The 20,502-nt window shown below is 45.9% G+C and overlaps 1 protein-coding gene across 1 annotated transcript in view; it reads right to left on the bottom strand.

Moving 5' to 3' along the window:
• The window catches only part of LOC145239779 (uncharacterized), a 40,847-nt gene extending 21,774 nt beyond the window's left edge, over positions 1-19,073 (bottom strand). The window contains exon 1 of the mRNA XM_080103253.1: positions 18,781-19,073. Within this exon, the coding sequence (XP_079959379.1) occupies positions 18,781-18,859 (79 nt within the window). The 5' untranslated portion in view covers positions 18,860-19,073. The remainder of the gene's footprint in view (positions 1-18,780) is intronic.
• Positions 19,074-20,502: the final 1,429 nt, after the last annotated feature.

Genomic DNA, 20,502 nt, shown 5'->3' with positions numbered 1-20,502 from the left:
TCAAACATGAAATCACATACCAGTGGATCCTGTAGATCTACCTCCAAGCTAAGAAAATTCCGAAGATGTATAAAGGCCCCACAGAGACTAAATCTATAAAGCTCTTTACATTTTTTTTTTGTTTATTGTAGAATATAGTGTCTATTTGTCTAAAATGTAAAAAAAATATGTACACGCTTGCATGTACAATAATGGCCACCACTTATAACATAAAGAATTACATTGCTTAATACCCATAAAAATACTTATTTAGAGAAAATTTAAATACAATATTTTATACTCTTAAGTGGTGGCCATTGTTGTATGCGCAAGCACGCACATATTTTTTTTAATAAAAAAAACATTAACTCTTCATTATTTTGAACATTCATTATGTTGTTTCTGTTTTGAACAAATATGGCCACCACATTATATTACTACTTGAAACCTGCGAAAAACTATCTTTTCAGTATCATGAAAACTAGTTGCTGATAAAAATATGCACAAGTTTGTGTGTACAACAATGGCCACCATTTATAAAATAAAGAATTACATTGCTTAATATCCAGAAAACTATTTATTTGTAGAAAACTGAAATGCGATATTTGTTTTCAGCACACCCGAAAACTTCCAGAAAACAAGTTTAAGGTAGGTTTTGTGTTGGTCTACTAGGCCACAATTACCAAATATCCTCGTCCCCAAGAATGTTGGCCACAAAGTGAGCGGTCAATTTACATTAAATTGTTTATTTTACATTGATAAAATGATAATAAGGGTGGTGGGTTTGTATTACTGTACACATAGATTCGAAAAAGTTGTCAAAAAACAAATATATAACAAATAAATGTTATCAAAAGCAAGATAACTTACTTTTCTACCAAACTGGATATATTTTTCGTGTTTTTATTCAATGTAACATGTTTATTCAACTCGAAAACCATACAGTGTTTACCGATGCATTGGAACATTCAAGATGGCGTCTTATTCTCTCTTTAACGCGCTAAGTGTGGGAAAAGATGTTATAAATAAAAAACCGGATAAAATACTGTTAAAAACTCGCTCAATATATGTTACCGTGACATAGGTTGACATATATTCGGCGGGTTTTTAATAGTATTTTGTATAGTTTTTTATTTATAACACCTTTTTCCATACTTACGGTGTTAAAGAGAGTGTGAGACGCCATCTTGAATTTTCGAATACATCGGTAAACACTGTATGTTTTTCGAGCTGAATAAATATGTTATATTGAATAAAAACACGAAAAATATATCCAGTTAGGTAGAAAAGTAACTTATCTTGCTTTTGATAACATTTATTTGTTATATATTTCTTTTTTGACAACTTTTTCGAATCTATGTGTACAGTAATACAAACCCCGAAAGGGGTTCGAAACCCTATAGAAGTAGTCATTTAATAGAAAATTGTGGAGGTGGACCTAATCTAAAAATTTACCTTTTTTTTCTTCTTTTTTTTTCCCCAAAATTTAAGTTTTGGCTAAAATCAAGATCCGTACCCGTACTTTGTTGAAATTTTTCGTTAGCTGATTTGATCTGATATATATCCTGGAAAAGTCACTTCTGATTAATGCTTGTCGCGGCTTGGCCGCTAACAAACAACAACAACAACAACGACGGCATTACAAACGACCAGCAATTAATAGACTCTACCAAAATCAGCAGTAGCAAGTAAACAACAACAACAACAACGACGGCATTACAAACGACCAGCAATTAATAGACTCTACCAAAATCAGCAGTAGCAAGTAAACAACAACAACAACAACGACAGCATTACAAACGAACAGCAATTAATAGACTCTACCGAAATCAGCAGTAGCAAGTAAACAACAACAACAACAACAACAACAGCGCGACAGACGACAACCAATTGAGGGCCTTTCGCCAAAATCATCAGCAGCAGCAATGTCGGCGGCTGTCACGTGATTTCAGGGCCCCGTTGTAGAAAAGAAATTTAAAAAAAACATCTTTTCTACAACAATAACAAAAACAACAAACTTTAATTTCCTGGAAAAAACTTTGAAATACAAACAACGAAATCCTTCAGCATCGACTGCTCGTAAAGAACACATCCGGGAATTAATATTAACTGTTGTTTATAAATAGAAACAATTTCCTGCCCGTCCCCGGTATCTAGCAGCCCTCTGAATATTTTCGGCGATATTTTCGCCGCTCGTTGGCTTGGTTTTTTCGGCAAAGCTCTGCACTTGCTCACGGTTCCCTAACCGTTCGACGCTCGCGCAATCACTGTGACTCCAGTCTCACCACTGTAGCAGTCCAGTCCACCACCACTACAGTGGCTCCGGTCTCCACGCCGTAGAAGTCCACTACCACTACAGTGGCTCCGGTCTCCACGCCGTAGAAGTCCACTACCACTACAGTGGCTCCGGTCTCCACGCCGTAGAAGTCCACATCATCACCACGACTCTGGCCTCCATGTCGTCTGTACCTTTCATACACTGACTTCTTCCTTCAGTGTCAGTCCGATCCGAGCGTCCGTCCGTACTTGATGAACACTGAACCCTCAGTGTTGCTAATTCGTTCGTCTGTACCTCTCATACACTGACTTCTTCCTTCAGTGTCAGTCCGATCCGAGCGTCCGTCCGTACTTGATGAACGCTGAACCCTCAGCATTGCTAATTCGTTCGTCTGTACCTCTCATACACTGACTTCTTCCTTCAGTGTCAGTCCGATCCGAGCGTCCGTCCGTACTTGATGAACACTGAACCCTCAGTGTTTGCTAATTCGTTCGTCTGTACCTCTCATACACTGACTTCTTCCTTCAGTGTCAGTCCGATCCGAGCGCCCGTCCGTACCTAGTGGATGCTGAAAACTCAGTGTTGCCAATTGTCCGTCCGTTCCTCTCATAGCCTGAGGCTAACGTATCAGTAACATCTCAGTCGGACCCAAGTCAAACAATCACCCGCATCAGTTACCACGCCGATTCCTCCGACGTCATTCCAGCTTACGGCGAACCGACAAGCATCCCCCTTACCGAATACACCGGCGACGGATCCCGGACCAGCATCGCCCAGTGAACAAATTTGCATTTGCCACCCTTTCGTTTGTTTAAATAAAAGGCGAATCTTCGTCTTTAAACTAAACCACCAGAGTTTGTCATTTCTTCTTTGTCCTGTTGTTTCATTCCTTGTCCTTGTGTCTGATATATATTTAGTTGCACGGTCAGTTGGCTAACCACCTTCAGGCCTCTCCGCAACAAGTGGTGACCCCGACGTGATACTACAGACACAGGCTTGGAAAAATAGACAGGCAGAGAAGATGGCAGAAAGCACAGAGCCGGAGATTAACTTTTCTGCCCCGCTGGTCCAGTTACCGCCTTACAATCCAGTGAACCCCAGGAGTTGGTTCATCCAGCTCGAAGCAATTTTTGCAGCCCGGAGGGTCGTTCGCCAGGACTCGAAATACGCCTCAGTGGTGCAGGCACTACCTCCATCTATGGTAGAAGAAGTAGAGGACATCCTCCTCAACACTCCAGAGCAACTCCCATATACCTGCCTTAAGGAAGCAATCCTCAAGCGAACCGGCCGTTCAGACGAGGATCTCATCAGAGACCTATTTTCGAATGTGACTCTCGGGGACAGAACCCCATCCCAGCTCCTGCGACTGATGAAGAGCCGACTCGGCAACAACAGCATGGCAGAGCCCATTCTCCGCGGTCTTTGGTTGGATCGGCTTCCGCAAAACATTACCCAGGTCCTGGCACTAGTACCCGTAGAGACGCCCCTGGAAATAGTGGCAGACTCGGCCGACAAAGTATACTCACAGGCACACCAACGGATACATCATGTCGAGAGTGACCCCGGGCACCGCTCACGACGATTGGAAGACGAACTTACTCGACTGCGAGCAGAGCTGAGAGAGCTCAAACTCTCCCTACGCCAGAGACAACGTAGCCCAATACCCCACACCCGGAACCGAAGCCGTACCCGCTCCCCAAGCCGAGGACAAAGGAACCTCCCAGGCACATGTTGGTACCACCAATCCTTCGGTGACCGGGCCCAAAAATGCCAACCTCCTTGCAATTACAATAAGGCCCAGGGAAACGAATAAACCGACAGACAGCGACGACTACTCCTGTCGGGACACATCCACACAGTCGTCTTTTCTATGTGTGGGACCGTAATAACAGTCTCAAATTCTTAGTGGACACCGGCGCCGCTATCAGTGTTATACCACCCACCAACAGACCCACCCTGAAACCCACCTCCTTTCAACTTCGAGCAGCAAATGGATCAACCATACAAACCTTCGGCAACAAGGAACTAACCCTCAACCTCAACCTCAGGCGGGATTTCAAATGGTCATTTACATTGGCCGATGTGAAAACACCATTACTCGGTGCCGATTTCCTGGCCTATTACAACCTGTCCGTCCACATGAGGACAAGGACCCTGTCTGACGGCGTGACCTCGATAAAAATCATAGGAACCCCTTCAAGCCTCAACACGACGGGAATCAGCGTGGCAACACAACACGATCCACGGTACGCAACCATCCTGCACCGGTACAAGGACCTAACTCAGCCCATTAAATCTACCGATGCAGGGGAACACCAGACGCAACACCACATTAAGACGACCGGACAACCAGCATTTTCCCGACCCAGAAGACTACCTCCACACAAACTAGCTTACGCCAAGAAAGCATTTGAAGAGATGTTGGCGGACAACACCATCCGCCCATCGGACAGCCCATATGCTTCACCACTGCACCTGGTACCCAAACCGAACGGCGAGTTCCGTATATGCGTGGACTATCGGAAACTAAATTCATCCACGGTCCCCGACCGGTACCCCGTTCCTCACATCCATGACTTCGCCGCCGGCCTACAGGGAGCCAGAATTTTTTCGAAAATAGACCTGACTAAGGCCTACTATCAGGTCCCAGTGGCCTCAGAGGACATCCCAAAGACAGCAGTGACAACTCCCTTTGGACTCTTTGAGTTTACCAAAATGCCTTTCGGATTACGCAACGCAGCCCAAACATTTCAGAGACTCATAGACGAAGTCTTGCGTGGACTACCTTACGTCTATGCTTACATTGACGACATCCTGGTGGCTAGCAGAGATGCTGACCTACACGAGAAACATCTGGATGAAGTGTTCCGCCGCCTAGCACATTACGGCCTCCGGATCAACCCAGACAAATGCGAATTCGGAGCACAACACATTGACTTTTTAGGCCATCACACCGACGCTCGTGGAATCACCCCTCTGCCAGAGAAAGTAGAAGCTATCCAGAATTTTCCGGTACCCACATCAATCAAGCAGCTGCGACGTTTCCTGGGAATGATAAATTTTTACCGAAGATTCATCCCAGGATGCTCAAGTCTCCTCACCCCTCTGACGAATATCATACAGAGAAAAAACAAACCCATCTCTCTGGAAGGCGACCAGCTGAAGTCCTTCCACACAGCAAAAGCATCACTGGTTAACTTCACGAAATTAGCACACCTTGACCAGGACGTCCGAACGCGGATATTCCTCACGACAGACGCTTCAGACACTGGAGTCGGGGCCGTGGTAGAACAAGAAATCGATAATCAGCGAAGTCCAATCGCATTCTTCTCAGCTAAATTATCGTCGGCACAGTCGAGGTACAGCACCTTCTCAAAAGAACTCCTGGCAATATACCTTGCCATCAAGCACTTCCGGCACCTATTGGAAGGAAGACATTTCACGGTTCTTACAGATCACAAACCGTTAACAACCTCCCTGTCAAACAACTCTGACAAGTATTCGACACGCGAAATCAGGCATTTGGACTACATTTCGCAGTTCACGTCCGACATCCAATACGTGAAAGGAAGAGACAATGCTGTTGCCGACGCCCTGTCCCGCTCTGACGTCAACTCTATTGAAGACGGCCCACTCAGCCAAGAGATGATAGCGACAGCTCAGGAATCCGACACAACCCTCCCTGAGGCCTTAGAAAACACATCTCTGCAACTAAAGGAATTTCCGGCACCGTTCAGCAGTAAGACCTTGTACTGCGACACAAAGTTGAGCAATCCCAGGCCCTACGTACCACCGGCACTAAGGAAACAAATCTTCAACCACTTTCATGGATTATCACACCCCAGCAAACGGGCAACCGTTAAACTTATCGCTGACCGTTTCGTCTGGCCTAACATGAACTTCGATGTCCGGAACTGGGTAGCGACTTGCCTTGAGTGTCAGAAATGCAAAGTCCAACGACACACGAAATCTCCACCAGGCACATTCAACAACCCTGACGCACGATTTAGCCATATTCATGTCGACATCGTCGGACCCCTCCCGATGTGCCAGGACTTTCAATACCTCCTCACCATAGTCGACCGATTCTCCAGGTGGCCAGTAGCAGTACCCATCAGTGACACCTCTGCTAACACTGTAGCAAAGACAGTACTGCGAGAATGGATAGCCATCTTCGGCGTACCCGGTATCATTACCACAGACCGAGGTGCGCAGTTCCAATCCTCACTTTTCCAAGGATTTACGCAGATGCTCGGCGTTAAACATATAAAAACCACCGCCTATCACCCATGCGCCAACGGTCTCGTCGAACGATTTCATCGAACACTCAAAGTTTCTCTATCTACGAAACACCCCACTAACAACTGGGTGGATGAACTCCCCCTAATACTCCTATCTATCCGGAACTCTCTCAAAGAGGATTTGGAATGTTCACCAGCGGAAATAGTATTTGGCACACCACTCTCCTTGCCCGGTCAATTTTTCGATGATACGAAGCTTGACCTCACTGCTACAAACTCTTTCACCCAAGAACTACGCCATAAAATGGCCCAGTTAAAGTACTCACAGCCAAGGCAACCCACACCAAACACCCACGTTCCACAACAGCTCCGGGATTGCGAATTTATTTTCATCCGTAATGACGCGGTCAAGAAGCCCCTGACACCGACATACCAGGGTCCCTTTAGAGTCCAGAAACGCTCGGACAAGCACCTCACCATCGAGCGAGGAAATCGAACAGACACCGTCTCGATCGATAGAGTAAAACCTGCTCGACTAGAGAAATCCATACACGAGCCTGAACGCAGCTCAATCCATAGAGATCCCCCATCTGCACCAGAAAGCATCCGGGTACAACCTGCTCCACCAGAGCCAGCAGCGGATCATGAAGCACACACCATCCCACCAAGAAAAACCCGTGTAGGAAGGAAAGTCACCTTCCCAGAAAAATACAAATCGTACATTTACTTTAATTGATAACGATCAATTATCCAGGGAGGGGGCCTTGTCGCGGCTTGGCCGCTAACAAACAACAACAACAACAACGACGGCATTACAAACGACCAGCAATTAATAGACTCTACCAAAATCAGCAGTAGCAAGTAAACAACAACAACAACAACGACGGCATTACAAACGACCAGCAATTAATAGACTCTACCAAAATCAGCAGTAGCAAGTAAACAACAACAACAACAACGACGGCATTACAAACGACCAGCAATTAATAGACTCTACCAAAATCAGCAGTAGCAAGTAAACAACAACAACAACAACGACAGCATTACAAACGAACAGCAATTAATAGACTCTACCGAAATCAGCAGTAGCAAGTAAACAACAACAACAACAACAACAACAGCGCGACAGACGACAACCAATTGAGGGCCTTTCGCCAAAATCATCAGCAGCAGCAATGTCGGCGGCTGTCACGTGATTTCAGGGCCCCGTTGTAGAAAAGAAATTTAAAAAAAACATCTTTTCTACAACAATAACAAAAACAACAAACTTTAATTTCCTGGAAAAAACTTTGAAATACAAACAACGAAATCCTTCAGCATCGACTGCTCGTAAAGAACACATCCGGGAATTAATATTAACTGTTGTTTATAAATAGAAACAATTTCCTGCCCGTCCCCGGTATCTAGCAGCCCTCTGAATATTTTCGGCGATATTTTCGCCGCTCGTTGGCTTGGTTTTTTCGGCAAAGCTCTGTCAAAGTGTAGTATCTCTACTAAACTTGACCCACCACCGGGCTCTCGGGCTAGGTTAAGGTGTTTTTTATTACTAACCTTGGTTAGTTAGGACCGACCCCCTCCTTTGGGGAGTCAGGACCTAGAGGACCGACTCCACATTTGTGGCAGCTTGGACCCGGAAACCGATCCCCTCTTTTGGGAGACTGGAATCTCGGGACCAACACCACTATCGCTGGTAGTTGAGACCTTCTCTTTTCATTTGTTGTTGCATGTTGTTTTTTCTTCGTTTCGGTCTCACTTCTCGAGACTGGGATGGTCTAATTTCTCACCACTTAATTGCCTGAGCAGCACTCTGACCTGCCAGGCCCAAACTTTTGTCTATCTTCGCTGCTCTCCCAGTGGATCGAGCAGACAGGGCTTTCTTTCTCGCTTCCGTTGGGGTAGTTAGTGGGTAGGGTGACGTGGGGTAGGGCGGGTGCTTCGTTTCTGCTCCCCTCTGTGGGCAGGGATGCCTATCCCCTCTCTCTCTTAATTGCGACGCGGCACTCTGACCCGCTAGCACCCACTGCGTCTTTCTTCTCTGCTCTCCCCCCTCGCGGGGGGATCTGAGCTGCTAACCCGACATCCCCGTGAGGGGAGGTCAAAAACACTAATCTCTTCTGAGTCCGCTTCACCCCCTCCACTCCCCTGGGTTTTCTTTTCTCCCAGCTACACTTTGGGCAGCGGCCAGTGCTACCGCCACGATGCCAGGCAGGAGGGGCACGTCACCCCAAATGCGCAACATCTCCCCCGCAGACGACTCCCCAGGAACCAATGCATCTCCCGGCAGGACGGCGCCAGAAGACAAGGTAGGGCCCCAGCGCGCGGCGACCTTGAGAACAGATCAAGGGGTAGGGCCGCAGCCCGCGGCGACCCCTGGAAAACCACCTGCAACTGCTGCTCCCCATGAGGGCAGCCCGTCGAATTGCGCAGATGCCGGAAGAACGGCAGGGGGAAAAGCAATGGAAGCTGCACCTACAGCATCCCTAGTTCCCCAACAGGCGGACGGGTCTGCGAGACCATTGTCTCTGGCTCCCCAACAGGGCAACTCCCTCTCACCTGAAGAGACAGAGGTAAACAACGCCGCCGGAAAAACAGAGGAGCTACTCGATGCAACCCTAGCCTCTCTAAAAGCGCTGTTCGAGGAGGAAACCATCATCCCACCCAGCAGCACTCCCCAAGAGGGTAATGACGGGAAGAGGAATACCCAGGTGGGGGTAAACGCATTGACCAGTTCCAACAAACGTAAACTGGTAGCAGCACCACCCCCCACCTCTGCGACTGCAAAAGCCGCTGCTGGGAACACATCCCCAGGAGGGGAGGCACCTACAACTCCGAAAGCCATCCAGCAGAACAAGAAACCTAAGGGGAACGACCCGGAAAGCAGAGTAAGCCAGCACGCGAGGACCAATGCGGACTGGCCAACTCTGACTGGTAAAGGTCAAACCCCAGGCGCTGCAGGCACAACAACGGGCACGGAGCGGCCAGCTGCCTCACCTACAACTCCTGTCCCCGGACCAGCAAACACCCAACCGGAGGGAGGATCAGCATGGGGCCCCAAAGCACAACCCAACAAGAAGAAGCCGGAGGACTACAAGAGGCTCTTTGACTCCAAGTACAAAGACTATACGGAGGGGAACACAATCAAACCCCTCCCGGGTCAGGTCGAAGGCTTGGAGAAAAGAGTCCTCTCCTTCATCACATCAGACACCAAGACGAGGGGTCTGACGGGGGTCAACAAAGACACCATGTTGAAACTCCTGCTGGAGCAGAACATCCCAGCCAGTTACGTCTGCAGACGGAGCTACGCACAGTGGGATGTGCTGCTCCCCACGCCAGAAGCCGCCGACAAATTGTCCAGGACTGTACACCAGAGCAGGAATATCAAGCTGCAGCCGGTGTACCTGAACAGGAGAAGGACAAACGTCTCCGCCTTGAACGTCCCCTGTTACATGGATGCAGACCAACTGGGAGCCATCCTCAGCCAGTACGGGGACGTCGAGGAGGTAACTCCAGTCCGCGGTCAAAAGAATATAATGACCGGGGACTACAAGATCCAGATGGTCCTGGACAAGGCCGGCTTCTTTGGAATCCCGGCGACGCTGAAGTTCGGGGACTGGACCCTCTCCCTAATAGTGGAAGGGAGAAAGCCCCACTGCTGGCAATGCCAACAACAGGGGCACATGGCTAAAGACTGCCCCAAGAAGACCAGGAACCCGCCCAGGGCAACCGGAAAGGTAGGAGTAGCAGCACCAGTCAAAGCCTCCGCTCCTGCCCCGACCACAAGCCTCCCAGAAGCACTTGCGGGCTGGGTTACGGTCACCAAAAAAGGGAAGACCCCCCAACAGTCATCCCCACAGACGGTGACCAGAGACCAACCCGAAAAACAAGAGGCCATGGAGACACAGGCACCCCCCTCCTCAAACAAGAGGAAATTACAAGAGTCTGAGGAGGAGGTAGTGTCTGAGGAAGAGGAGGCAACGGCAGCTCCGTCCAAACTGAGCGCCACAGAGATCAGGAGGGCCAGAAGGAGGAAGAGCAGGAAGACACGAGCCGACCCCCCAACTCCTACTGATAAAGACACCTCAGCAGTCCCGCAAGTTAAGCAACCTGCCACCCCACTACCTCAGCAGCCCGAGCAACTACCCCCCTCCCCAGATCTCCCCAAAGCCCCAAGAGACCTTTCACCACCCCCATCCTGTGATAAACCACCCCAGGAAGAAACTGTGTCAACTACCCCCACTCCACCCCCCTCCCCTCACCCCCAACCTAAAAGCCCCCCTTCCCCAACAAGGCCAGTTCGCACGGAAAGAACTAAAAAATTACCATTCCTGCCAGGGGGCAGAATATGCGAGCTGGACCCGCACCACACAACGCCGGACCTCAAAGGACAGCAAAAGGTCCATTATAACAAGCTGAAGGGTCTCGCTTACGTTGATGGCGACAGCGTAGCGGACCCAACAAAATTCAAGAACGCGCCGATGTTGACCACCTTTGTGAGGATCAACAAGGACACTAGGACTCAAGCCCTCTGGGCCATGATAAAAGCAGCGAAGGATGCGATCCCGGGCCAGCAGCTGGTGGACAGGGACCATCCTTCACTGAAAAACTTTTTCTTTAAGTGTGAGGGCAGAGTCCCTGTGTACATACACCCCTCATTCTACAGGGCACTCAAACTAACCTTCCCCCTGGACGTGGGAGGTGTGGCCAAGGACGGAGTACCCTCAGCAGATTTACTTACCGGCAGCCTCGGCCAGGCCTGCCACGTCCTCACTGCCAAGGATTTCAGACCCGTCTGTGACACTGAATAAGGTAAGTGAGCATGGCTTTGAACTTGGCTACATTGAATGTGAGGGGCATCAGGTGTCGAAGCAGGGCCTCGCGCGTTGTGAGAGACTTGGTGTCCCTTAAGGTAGATATCGCCGCTATCCAGGAGACCCACTTTATTTGTGACGAGGATTGTCAGGTGCTGGTGAACGATTATGATGTTTACTCAGCATATGGCAATACTAATAGTCGTGGAATCTCCTTGCTAGTGAGTCGCACCCTGTCAGCGTCGGTGAATGTTGTTCACGCAGGCGAGGACGGGCGGCTAGTTGTTGTTGATGTTGCCGTTAATAGTAGTGTGTTTCGGATTGTCGCGGTTTATGCTCCCAATTCTGCTGTAGAGAGGGCATCCTTTTTTCGACGGTTGGAGGGCTTCTTAGTGGATCCGGAACGGTTAGTGCTAATGGGTGATTGGAATGCGATCCTTGATCCCCAAATAGATAAGGTCGGGGGGACTAGTGGGTCGGTGCGGTGTGACAGCACTCTGTTCGACCTGATGGCCTCGTGCGATCTCGTCGACAGATTCCGGCTGGACCATCCGGGGCGGGAGATGTGGACGTGGAATCTTGGAACGCCTTCCCATCCGAGTACTTACTTGGATCGGATGTTAGTTAGAAGAGGTGACGTAGACTTTCTATCGTGCCCCACGTTCCACTGGTTAGGACACTCGGACCATAAACTCGTTATGGCCCGTTTGAACTTAAGTGCTAGGCCTAAACTAGCCGGATACTGGAAGTTCAACAGCACCTTGTTGGAGTTGGAGGACTACCGGTTGAAGGTTACAGAATTAATTCAGAGGGCTTTAGTGGGGGCGGTTACAGGGAGTAAGTGGTGGGTTAGTCTTAAGGCCAAGATTAGGCGCTTCTCTGTCCAATACAGCCAACGCCTCGCGTTAGATAAGGCTAAGGCAAAGAAGCGCTTAGAGGATAAGCTGACCCGGGCGGTGGAGAGGGGGGATCCCCTAGAGGCAGCACTAGCTAAACAAGACCTCAACCGCTTGGCTAGCGAGCGGTATGAAGGTCAAGTAGTTAGGGCCAGATTAATGAAAGTTTCCAACGAGGCTGTGAATGTTGACGCTGTTGAGCGTAAGGCTGCTCTAAGGCGCGGTTCGGACGGGTACATTCGTAAAGTACATAACCTGGAAGGACACGCCCTAGCTTCGACTCGGGAGATCTGCGAGGGGTTTCGGGAGCATCTATCGGAGCGCTTCACCCAACTACCCGGACTCAGGGTCGATGAGTTTGGCAGCTATTTGGCTGACTCGCCCCGCCTCACGGCGGCTCGGGCAGCTAGCTGTGATGGTCTTGTTACTGAACATGAGGTCATTACTGCGTTGAAGCAGGTCGGCTACAACAAATCCCCGGGGCTTGATGGTTTACCCTACGAGTTCTACGTGAGGCTGTCGCCCATGTTGGTCCCTATTCTGAAGGATATGTTCAACCATTGGTTTGCCCAGGGTTCCATCCCTGGACAGGTGACCAAGGGAGTGATCACATTGCTGAGGAAAGGTCAACGGCATGGTGGGAGGGAAAGCTTTGATGATTTTAGGCCCTTGACTCTGCTAAACACAGAGTTAAAGATTTTGGCAAAGATTCTTGCGAATCGCTTGCAGGTTGTCATCACTGACTTGATCGAACCGGACCAGACTTATGCTGTGAAGGGGAGATCGATTCAAGACAATTTGCACTTGATACGCTCGATCATAGAGGGGACAGAAGACGACGCCGAAGCCGCGCTGATCAGTTTGGATCAGTCCAAGGCATTCGATAGGGTCGACCATCGGTTCCTAGGATCTGTGCTAGAGGCCGCCGGATTTAATCCGGACTTCCGCAAGTGGATCTTTGTCCTGTATGATAGGCCGACGGTAGCGGTGCAGATCAACGGTAAGCTGTCGGAGTCATTCGCTGTCTCTCGGTCGGTGCGTCAGGGCTGTCCGCTGTCGCCTCTGTTGTACGTCCTGGCGTTGGAACCCCTCCTTCGCAAGTTAAGGGACGAGGCGGCTACACCAGTCCTGCGCGGAATAGCCCTCCCTGGAGGCACACGAGCCAGGGTTTCCGCGTTCGCTGATGACGTCACCGTGTTCGTGTCTTGCCACACGGACGTTCAAGCGGTGGTCGAGGCGCTCGCTCGATACGAAGAAGTTACAGGGGCCATGTTCAACCGCAGCAAGTCTGTCGGCCTGCGGTTGGGGGCCTGGACCGGGGTAAACTCGCTTCCAGGTATTTTCAGCTGGACCGATGGACCGGTCCGTATTCTCGGTATCTGGTTTGGACCGGGACTTCAGCTGGAAAAGAATTGGTCGGAAGTATATGGCAAGGTCAAATCGTCGGTGAAGACTTGGATTGGAAGGAAATTGTCCTTGAAGGGTCGGGCGGAGGCGTGCGCTACATACGTCTTCCCGCTCATCCTTTACCGATTGTCTGTACTTCCTCTCCCTGCAGAACGACTAACCCGCTTACAAGGGTGCCTCGATTCACTATTGTGGAAGGAGGGTAAGCATTATGTCTGCAGAGAGGTCTGTGTCCAGAAGCCGAGCGAGGGAGGCCTGGGTCAGCCCAGTCTCTTGTGTCATAGAAATGCCGAGAGATTGGCTTTCTTGGGTCGTTCGCTTGAAGAAGACGCTCCTTGGGTCCCTGTGGTTGAGAACGCGTTTCCCAATCTCAAATCCAACTCCTCGGTAGAAGGTCGTCGTAGGCCGAGGGGGGAGTCTAAGTTCTTCTCCGAATGCCGGACCGCTCTTAGAGCTTTGCCGGGGACCAGTGTCCTCGATCAGCCAAGAAAGAAACTATATCGGGAGCTAGTGGAGGGGACCGCGAAGGATCCACTTTGTAGGCGGATGGGATGGTCGATGGGGGTTGTCCGCTCTCATTGGAGTTGGGCGCCGGGACGGGAGATTCTGAACAACTCGGAATTTTCCCTCACCTGGCGACTGGTCCGTAACGCGCTGCCCCTTCTCGACGTACTCCGCCGGTATAAAGAAAATACAAGTGGCTTCTGTCCGCGCTGTGACGAACGCGAGCCCGAAACGATCGGGCACGCGTTTTTTAGTTGCAGCCGGATCCAGCCCTTATTGGAGTACGTCGAGGGGGTAGCGGCTCGCATCGATGCCGAATGTCCGCTCGATCTCGACGAAGGGTTTTTTGTGTACAACATGGAGCCGCCGTTCCCCAGGGAGGAAAGAATGGTTTTCCTGGCGATCCTGGCAGTAGCGCGCATGGTGATTTGGATCACGCGCCTCAAGTTGGTCCACGAAGGGACATCTGTTCCAGATCGTGATCTGATCGTTTACTTTAAACATCTGCTTAAGGTAAAGATCAGATGCGATTGGAGGAGGTTGCCTAGAACGGATTTCGACAAGAGGTGGGTGCACAGCACTAGCTTGTGCATCCGTCGAGGAGTCAAGTTTCAATACGTGTTCCCTCCTTAAGCATGGCACGGGCGGTGCTGGGGCCTTCGGAACCCACCCCGCTTAGGTTCTAGCTAAGAAAAACTTAAGAAGACTCTTGACTGGTGGTATAAATGAGATCCTGTTCCTGATTTTATTTTTTGGTACTAGAGAACCTCTGAGTCTGCCCATCCCCTTTGTGCCACATCCTTGTTTTTTCAACATCCCCGGTCACTCCCCTACTCAGAGGTCACCTTCCAACCCTCCTCCACCCGTCGCTTTGTCTTCTCCCACTGCCATTAAGATATTTTCCCCAATCCCCAATTAGGGATGCCCTGCTTGTTTTCGGTTCCCCGGAAAACAGTGGGGGGTCTAGTCACCTAGATTAGTACAGGGGGGTCTCACTAACAACTCTGTAGGTCGTATTGTTTGTTTTTCATACGAACACTTTTAGTTCTTTCCCCACTCCACGAACAATCTTCTCCCTTGATTCAAAAACTTTTTTATTTCTAATGAAATTGAACTTTCTTTTTTTTTCACACATGCACACACACACCTTTTTAAAAAAAAAAAAAAAAAAAAAAAAAAAAAAAAAAAAAAATGCATACACAAACATACAGACAACTTTTCTTCAACTGTAAATATTGTTTTCATTCTTAAACGCTGGGGATTTATTAGTTAGTTTAAGATCCATAGAGTGAATGAGGTATTTTGGTAAATGTTGCCAGTCAAGAGTAAGACTCCAAAGTCTACATTCATTTCCCTTTTAATTACTTTAGTCACAAAGACCCTGAACCCTTCCCCTCCCAAACGTCGATTAGGGCCTTGTGCCTAATTTTGTTGTTTTAAAAATTGTTTGTTGATTTTACTAAGCAATAAAATATATATTTTCGGCAAAGCTCTGCACTTGCTCACGGTTCCCTAACCGTTCGACGCTCGCGCAATCACTGTGACTCCAGTCTCACCACTGTAGCAGTCCAGTCCACCACCACTACAGTGGCTCCGGTCTCCACGCCGTAGAAGTCCACTACCACTACAGTGGCTCCGGTCTCCACGCCGTAGAAGTCCACTACCACTACAGTGGCTCCGGTCTCCACGCCGTAGAAGTCCACATCATCACCACGACTCTGGCCTCCATGTCGTCTGTACCTTTCATACACTGACTTCTTCCTTCAGTGTCAGTCCGATCCGAGCGTCCGTCCGTACTTGATGAACACTGAACCCTCAGTGTTGCTAATTCGTTCGTCTGTACCTCTCATACACTGACTTCTTCCTTCAGTGTCAGTCCGATCCGAGCGTCCGTCCGTACTTGATGAACGCTGAACCCTCAGCGTTGCTAATTCGTTCGTCTGTACCTCTCATACACTGACTTCTTCCTTCAGTGTCAGTCCGATCCGAGCGTCCGTCCGTACTTGATGAACACTGAACCCTCAGTGTTTGCTAATTCGTTCGTCTGTACCTCTCATACACTGACTTCTTCCTTCAGTGTCAGTCCGATCCGAGCGCCCGTCCGTACCTAGTGGATGCTGAAAACTCAGTGTTGCCAATTGTCCGTCCGTTCCTCTCATAGCCTGAGGCTAACGTATCAGTAACATCTCAGTCGGACCCAAGTCAAACAATCACCCGCATCAGTTACCACGCCGATTCCTCCGACGTCATTCCAGCTTACGGCGAACCGACAAGCATCCCCCTTACCGAATACACCGGCGACGGATCCCGGACCAGCATCGCCCAGTGAACAAATTTGCATTTGCCACCCTTTCGTTTGTTTAAATAAAAGGCGAATCTTCGTCTTTAAACTAAACCACCAGAGTTTGTCATTTCTTCTTTGTCCTGTTGTTTCATTCCTTGTCCTTGTGTCTGATATATATTTAGTTGCACGGTCAGTTGGCTAACCACCTTCAGGCCTCTCCGCAACATGCTCACCAGTTTTAAAATATGCAAACGGACTTGGCTGTTTTTTCAGAATAACAGAATATTTATAAACTGGTAAACATTAATCAGAAATTACTTTACCAGGGCATTTATAGATATCAGATCAGATCAGCTGACGAAGAATGTCAACAAAGAAGTACGGAACTTGATTCTAAAATTTTAATGACAAAAAAAAATCAATGAATAATTTAATATTCTTTTCTTTCTTTTTTTTTTTTTTGGTACTAGTGCAGATAGAGTGATCCGACGTAAATAATAATGTTATTATTTAAAAAGCCATTCTTAACATGGGGAGGGGAGGGTGTTTTGTACCTATTCTATACTTCAACCTTACAATTGAATAAAAAAATATATCATAAAACTGGCTTTTTAAATAATAACATTATTTACGTCGCAGCAGCAGCAGCACCCTTTTTTCTTTTTCTTTTCTTTTTTTACTTAGAATTTTATTTAAAAAAATAATTTTTACTGTCTTAAAGTAGACGACTCTGTTTTTATTTTTATTTTAATTGGGTGCATTTTTAATAAACATTAAATTTATTTCAATAAATCGAGTCCACTTCCGGCGTCTTAACTTTGCGTATTGAATTTTTGGACATAACCATTATCCCAATTTTAGTCACGTAAATTATTACCTTTATCATGTTTTTGTTAGAGTTTTTTTTATAACCTAGCGTCATATTGCTTGACCAATCGTCACCAAACTTGGTCAAACTTAGAACTGGTTTTATTTTGTCATATCTAGGAAGAGAAAACGAAAGTCACGATTTGGCCGATAACTTCGATTATTATGTTTTTTGAAGAGATTCGGTATTTATATGACCTCGAAAATTCAATTAGGTATTTTTTTTTTAAATTAGGTCCCTTCCACAATTTTCTTTTAAATGACAACCTGGGAAGGTTTTCGGGGTTTGTATTACTGTACACATAGATTCGAAAAAGTTGTTAAAAAAGAAATATATATCAAAGGCAAGATAAGTTACTTTTCTACCAAACTGGATATAATTTTCGTGTTTTTATTAAATTTAACATGTTTATTCAGCTCGAAAAGCATACAGTGTACCGATGTATTGGAAAATTCAAAATGACGTCCGACTCTCTCTTTAACACGGTAAGTTCGGAAAAAAGGTGTAATAAATAATAAACTAGACAAAATACTGTTTCGCTCAATATATGTTACCGTGACATAACTTGACATATATTCGGTGTTTTTTTTAATAGTATTTTGTCTAGTTTATTAATTATAACACCTTTTCCCCGAACCTACCGTGTTAAAGAGAGAGTCGGGCGCCATTTTGAATTTTCCAATACATCGGTAAACACTGTATGCTTTTCAAGCTGAATAAACATGTTAAATTGAATAAAAACACGAAAATTATATCCCGTTTGGCAGGAAAGTAATTTATCTTGCTTTTGATAACATTTATTTGTTATATATTTCTTTTTTTACAACTTTTTCGAATCTATGTGTACAGTAATACAAACCCGGAGGGGAGGGTGTTTTGTACTTATTCTGTACTTTAACCTTACAATTGAATTAAAAAAAAAAAACATAAAACTTTAATTAAACTTGGAAATACGATTTAAAAAATAGCGCTGATCACTCTGCAGAGTGCAGCACCAAAAAAATAAATTTAAAAATAATCGGTGCTTATGCACTTTTACTGCGCTATTTTTTAAAAATAGTATTTGCAAGTTAAATTCAAGTTTACGATATCTTTTATAGTAGAGAATAGTTAGAAAACACCCTCATCATGTTAAGAATGGCTAAATAATATTATTTCAGTACGGTAACAAAAAGTGCATGAATACAAATTTTCAGCGATATTGAATTTCTTGCTCACGGGCCCCTCATGCATCAGTCACAATTAACAAAATAAATAGATAAATAAAAATAAAATAAAAAGTCGCATAAAACATTTTTAGGGAAATTTTTATAATTAAAATTTGCTGGGCTAATTAAATATCAAGTAAATTCTATTTTTACTTGATTATTGAAAACTATCAAATAATTCGAATAAAAATTATTTTTTCAATTAAATTTTTTTTCTTTTAACTCTCTAAAGTAAACTTAAAACGTTTATAACTGATACAAGAGAAACTGTTTTAACATTTTTGAAATTGATCAAAAAACAACTCACGGAATTTGTTTATTTTCATTGCAATTTGAGTTGTTGATTTCTCCTCGTGATCAACAAAACTTTCAGGAAGTTGATCCATTTTTCTTTTCTCTTTACTTTTCACACACACACAAAATTTTAAGTTGTTTTTATTCAATTTTATGACTGCTATAGTTTTCTAGAAACATTATTCGCGAAAACAAATCTAAATGTAAACTTATTTACTGCTAAAAATGAAGGTTCATTAAAGAAGATCAGAACAGTCTTTGGCTGACGACAATATTGGTTTGGATAAATTCTGTCTGTGTTTCTGAAATGATTAACGAAAAACGAAAAACAAACGAAATGTTTATTTATTTTTTTTTTTTTACATTGATTTCTTACTGGTATATTTAGATTGTTACATTATATATATATTTTGTAAATTAAAAAATAAATAAATAAAAATTAAGCAATTTTTGTTTTTAGAGCTATTTTTTATTTTTTTCTTGATGCATTTAATTTTTTTTTAATTTACAAAAACAAACCATCTGCATGAATGATTGAATTAAATTTAAAGAAAAAAAGCAACACTTTAAAAAAAATAAATACAAGTCACAATGTAAATATATCGGTAAAAGATAAAAATGGAATCTAAATAAAACAGAAGTTTCAAGAACCCTTGTGTCTGTGTATTATTACTCCCCTTCTCAAACACATTTTTAAAAATAAAAATCGATCCAGACAAGGCGTGAAGTCATTTAATGTAAAGAGTTAATAAGAACGAAAGATGAGTATCGCAAAGACATGGAATGCCTATTGACCCTAAAAATGAATAAGATTAAAGGTCGGGGAACACAGTCATCAGGAATAGTCTGAGTATGTATAGGGCGTTAAAATTAACATTTCCCCAAGATGTCAGTGGTATCGCATGCTGCGACCAGGACTCAAGAGCACTGGTGACTTTGAGCATGGCACATAGCGTCAGCGTCTTTTCACCGATGGACTTTGGAACCAGGTGTGACACTGAATAAGGTAAGATCATTTCTCTGTTCCTGACTAGTCTAAATGCGAGGGGCTTAAGGCCAATATTTCTGTTAAAAACACTGTTGAAGTGGTCGCAGTTCATATGCCCAGCACAACTCGAAAGTAGTGTGGAGAAATGCGTGACTTACTTACCTGGATAGACCACGTGCGGGTCGGTCACCAAAAATAAATAAAAAGAAAGAAAAGAAATGGTCAAGACTCTTATTTATAGAGTAGTGATCACGTGAGTTAGAAGAATATGCAAATAGAGGTGAACGATTTTGCGATATAAAAAGCCTGTGTTGTTAAGAGGGGGGGGCAGACTGTTGGCAGAAGTCAGTGCTGTCAGACGTGCTTTAGAGTTTTGTTATTATATGCTGTGTTCGATTGTTGGGAGAGAGAAAAGAGAAGAGGAGGAACCAAGAAGACATTCTGCAGATACTTGACTTTGTGTTGGTTTTAAGCTATCTCGGCGCTTGGTGTGCGGTTACTAACAATGGACAGATTCGACATTCGCTTAATACCCGAGTTCGACGGATCTACCACTGGACCGGCTGTCGTTGAATGGATTGAAAAGGCAGAGAAAATCTGTAAACTGTGCAAAATTAAAGAACCAGCCACAGTTATCCCTTTGAGGCTAACCGGAGGGGCCTATGCAGTCTACCAACAACTCGGGGATGAACCAGACTGGGATGAAATCAAGCAGAGCCTGTATACAGCGTTTGGTACAGATCCATT

This window comes from Euprymna scolopes, chromosome 19 (genome assembly GCF_053919585.1).
Source record: "Euprymna scolopes isolate OS-2025 chromosome 19, ASM5391958v1, whole genome shotgun sequence".
In the NCBI taxonomy this organism is placed as follows: domain Eukaryota; kingdom Metazoa; phylum Mollusca; class Cephalopoda; order Sepiida; family Sepiolidae; genus Euprymna; species Euprymna scolopes.
The sequence above is the reverse complement of the archived record's forward strand: the minus strand, read 5'-3'. Positions and strand labels throughout refer to the sequence as shown.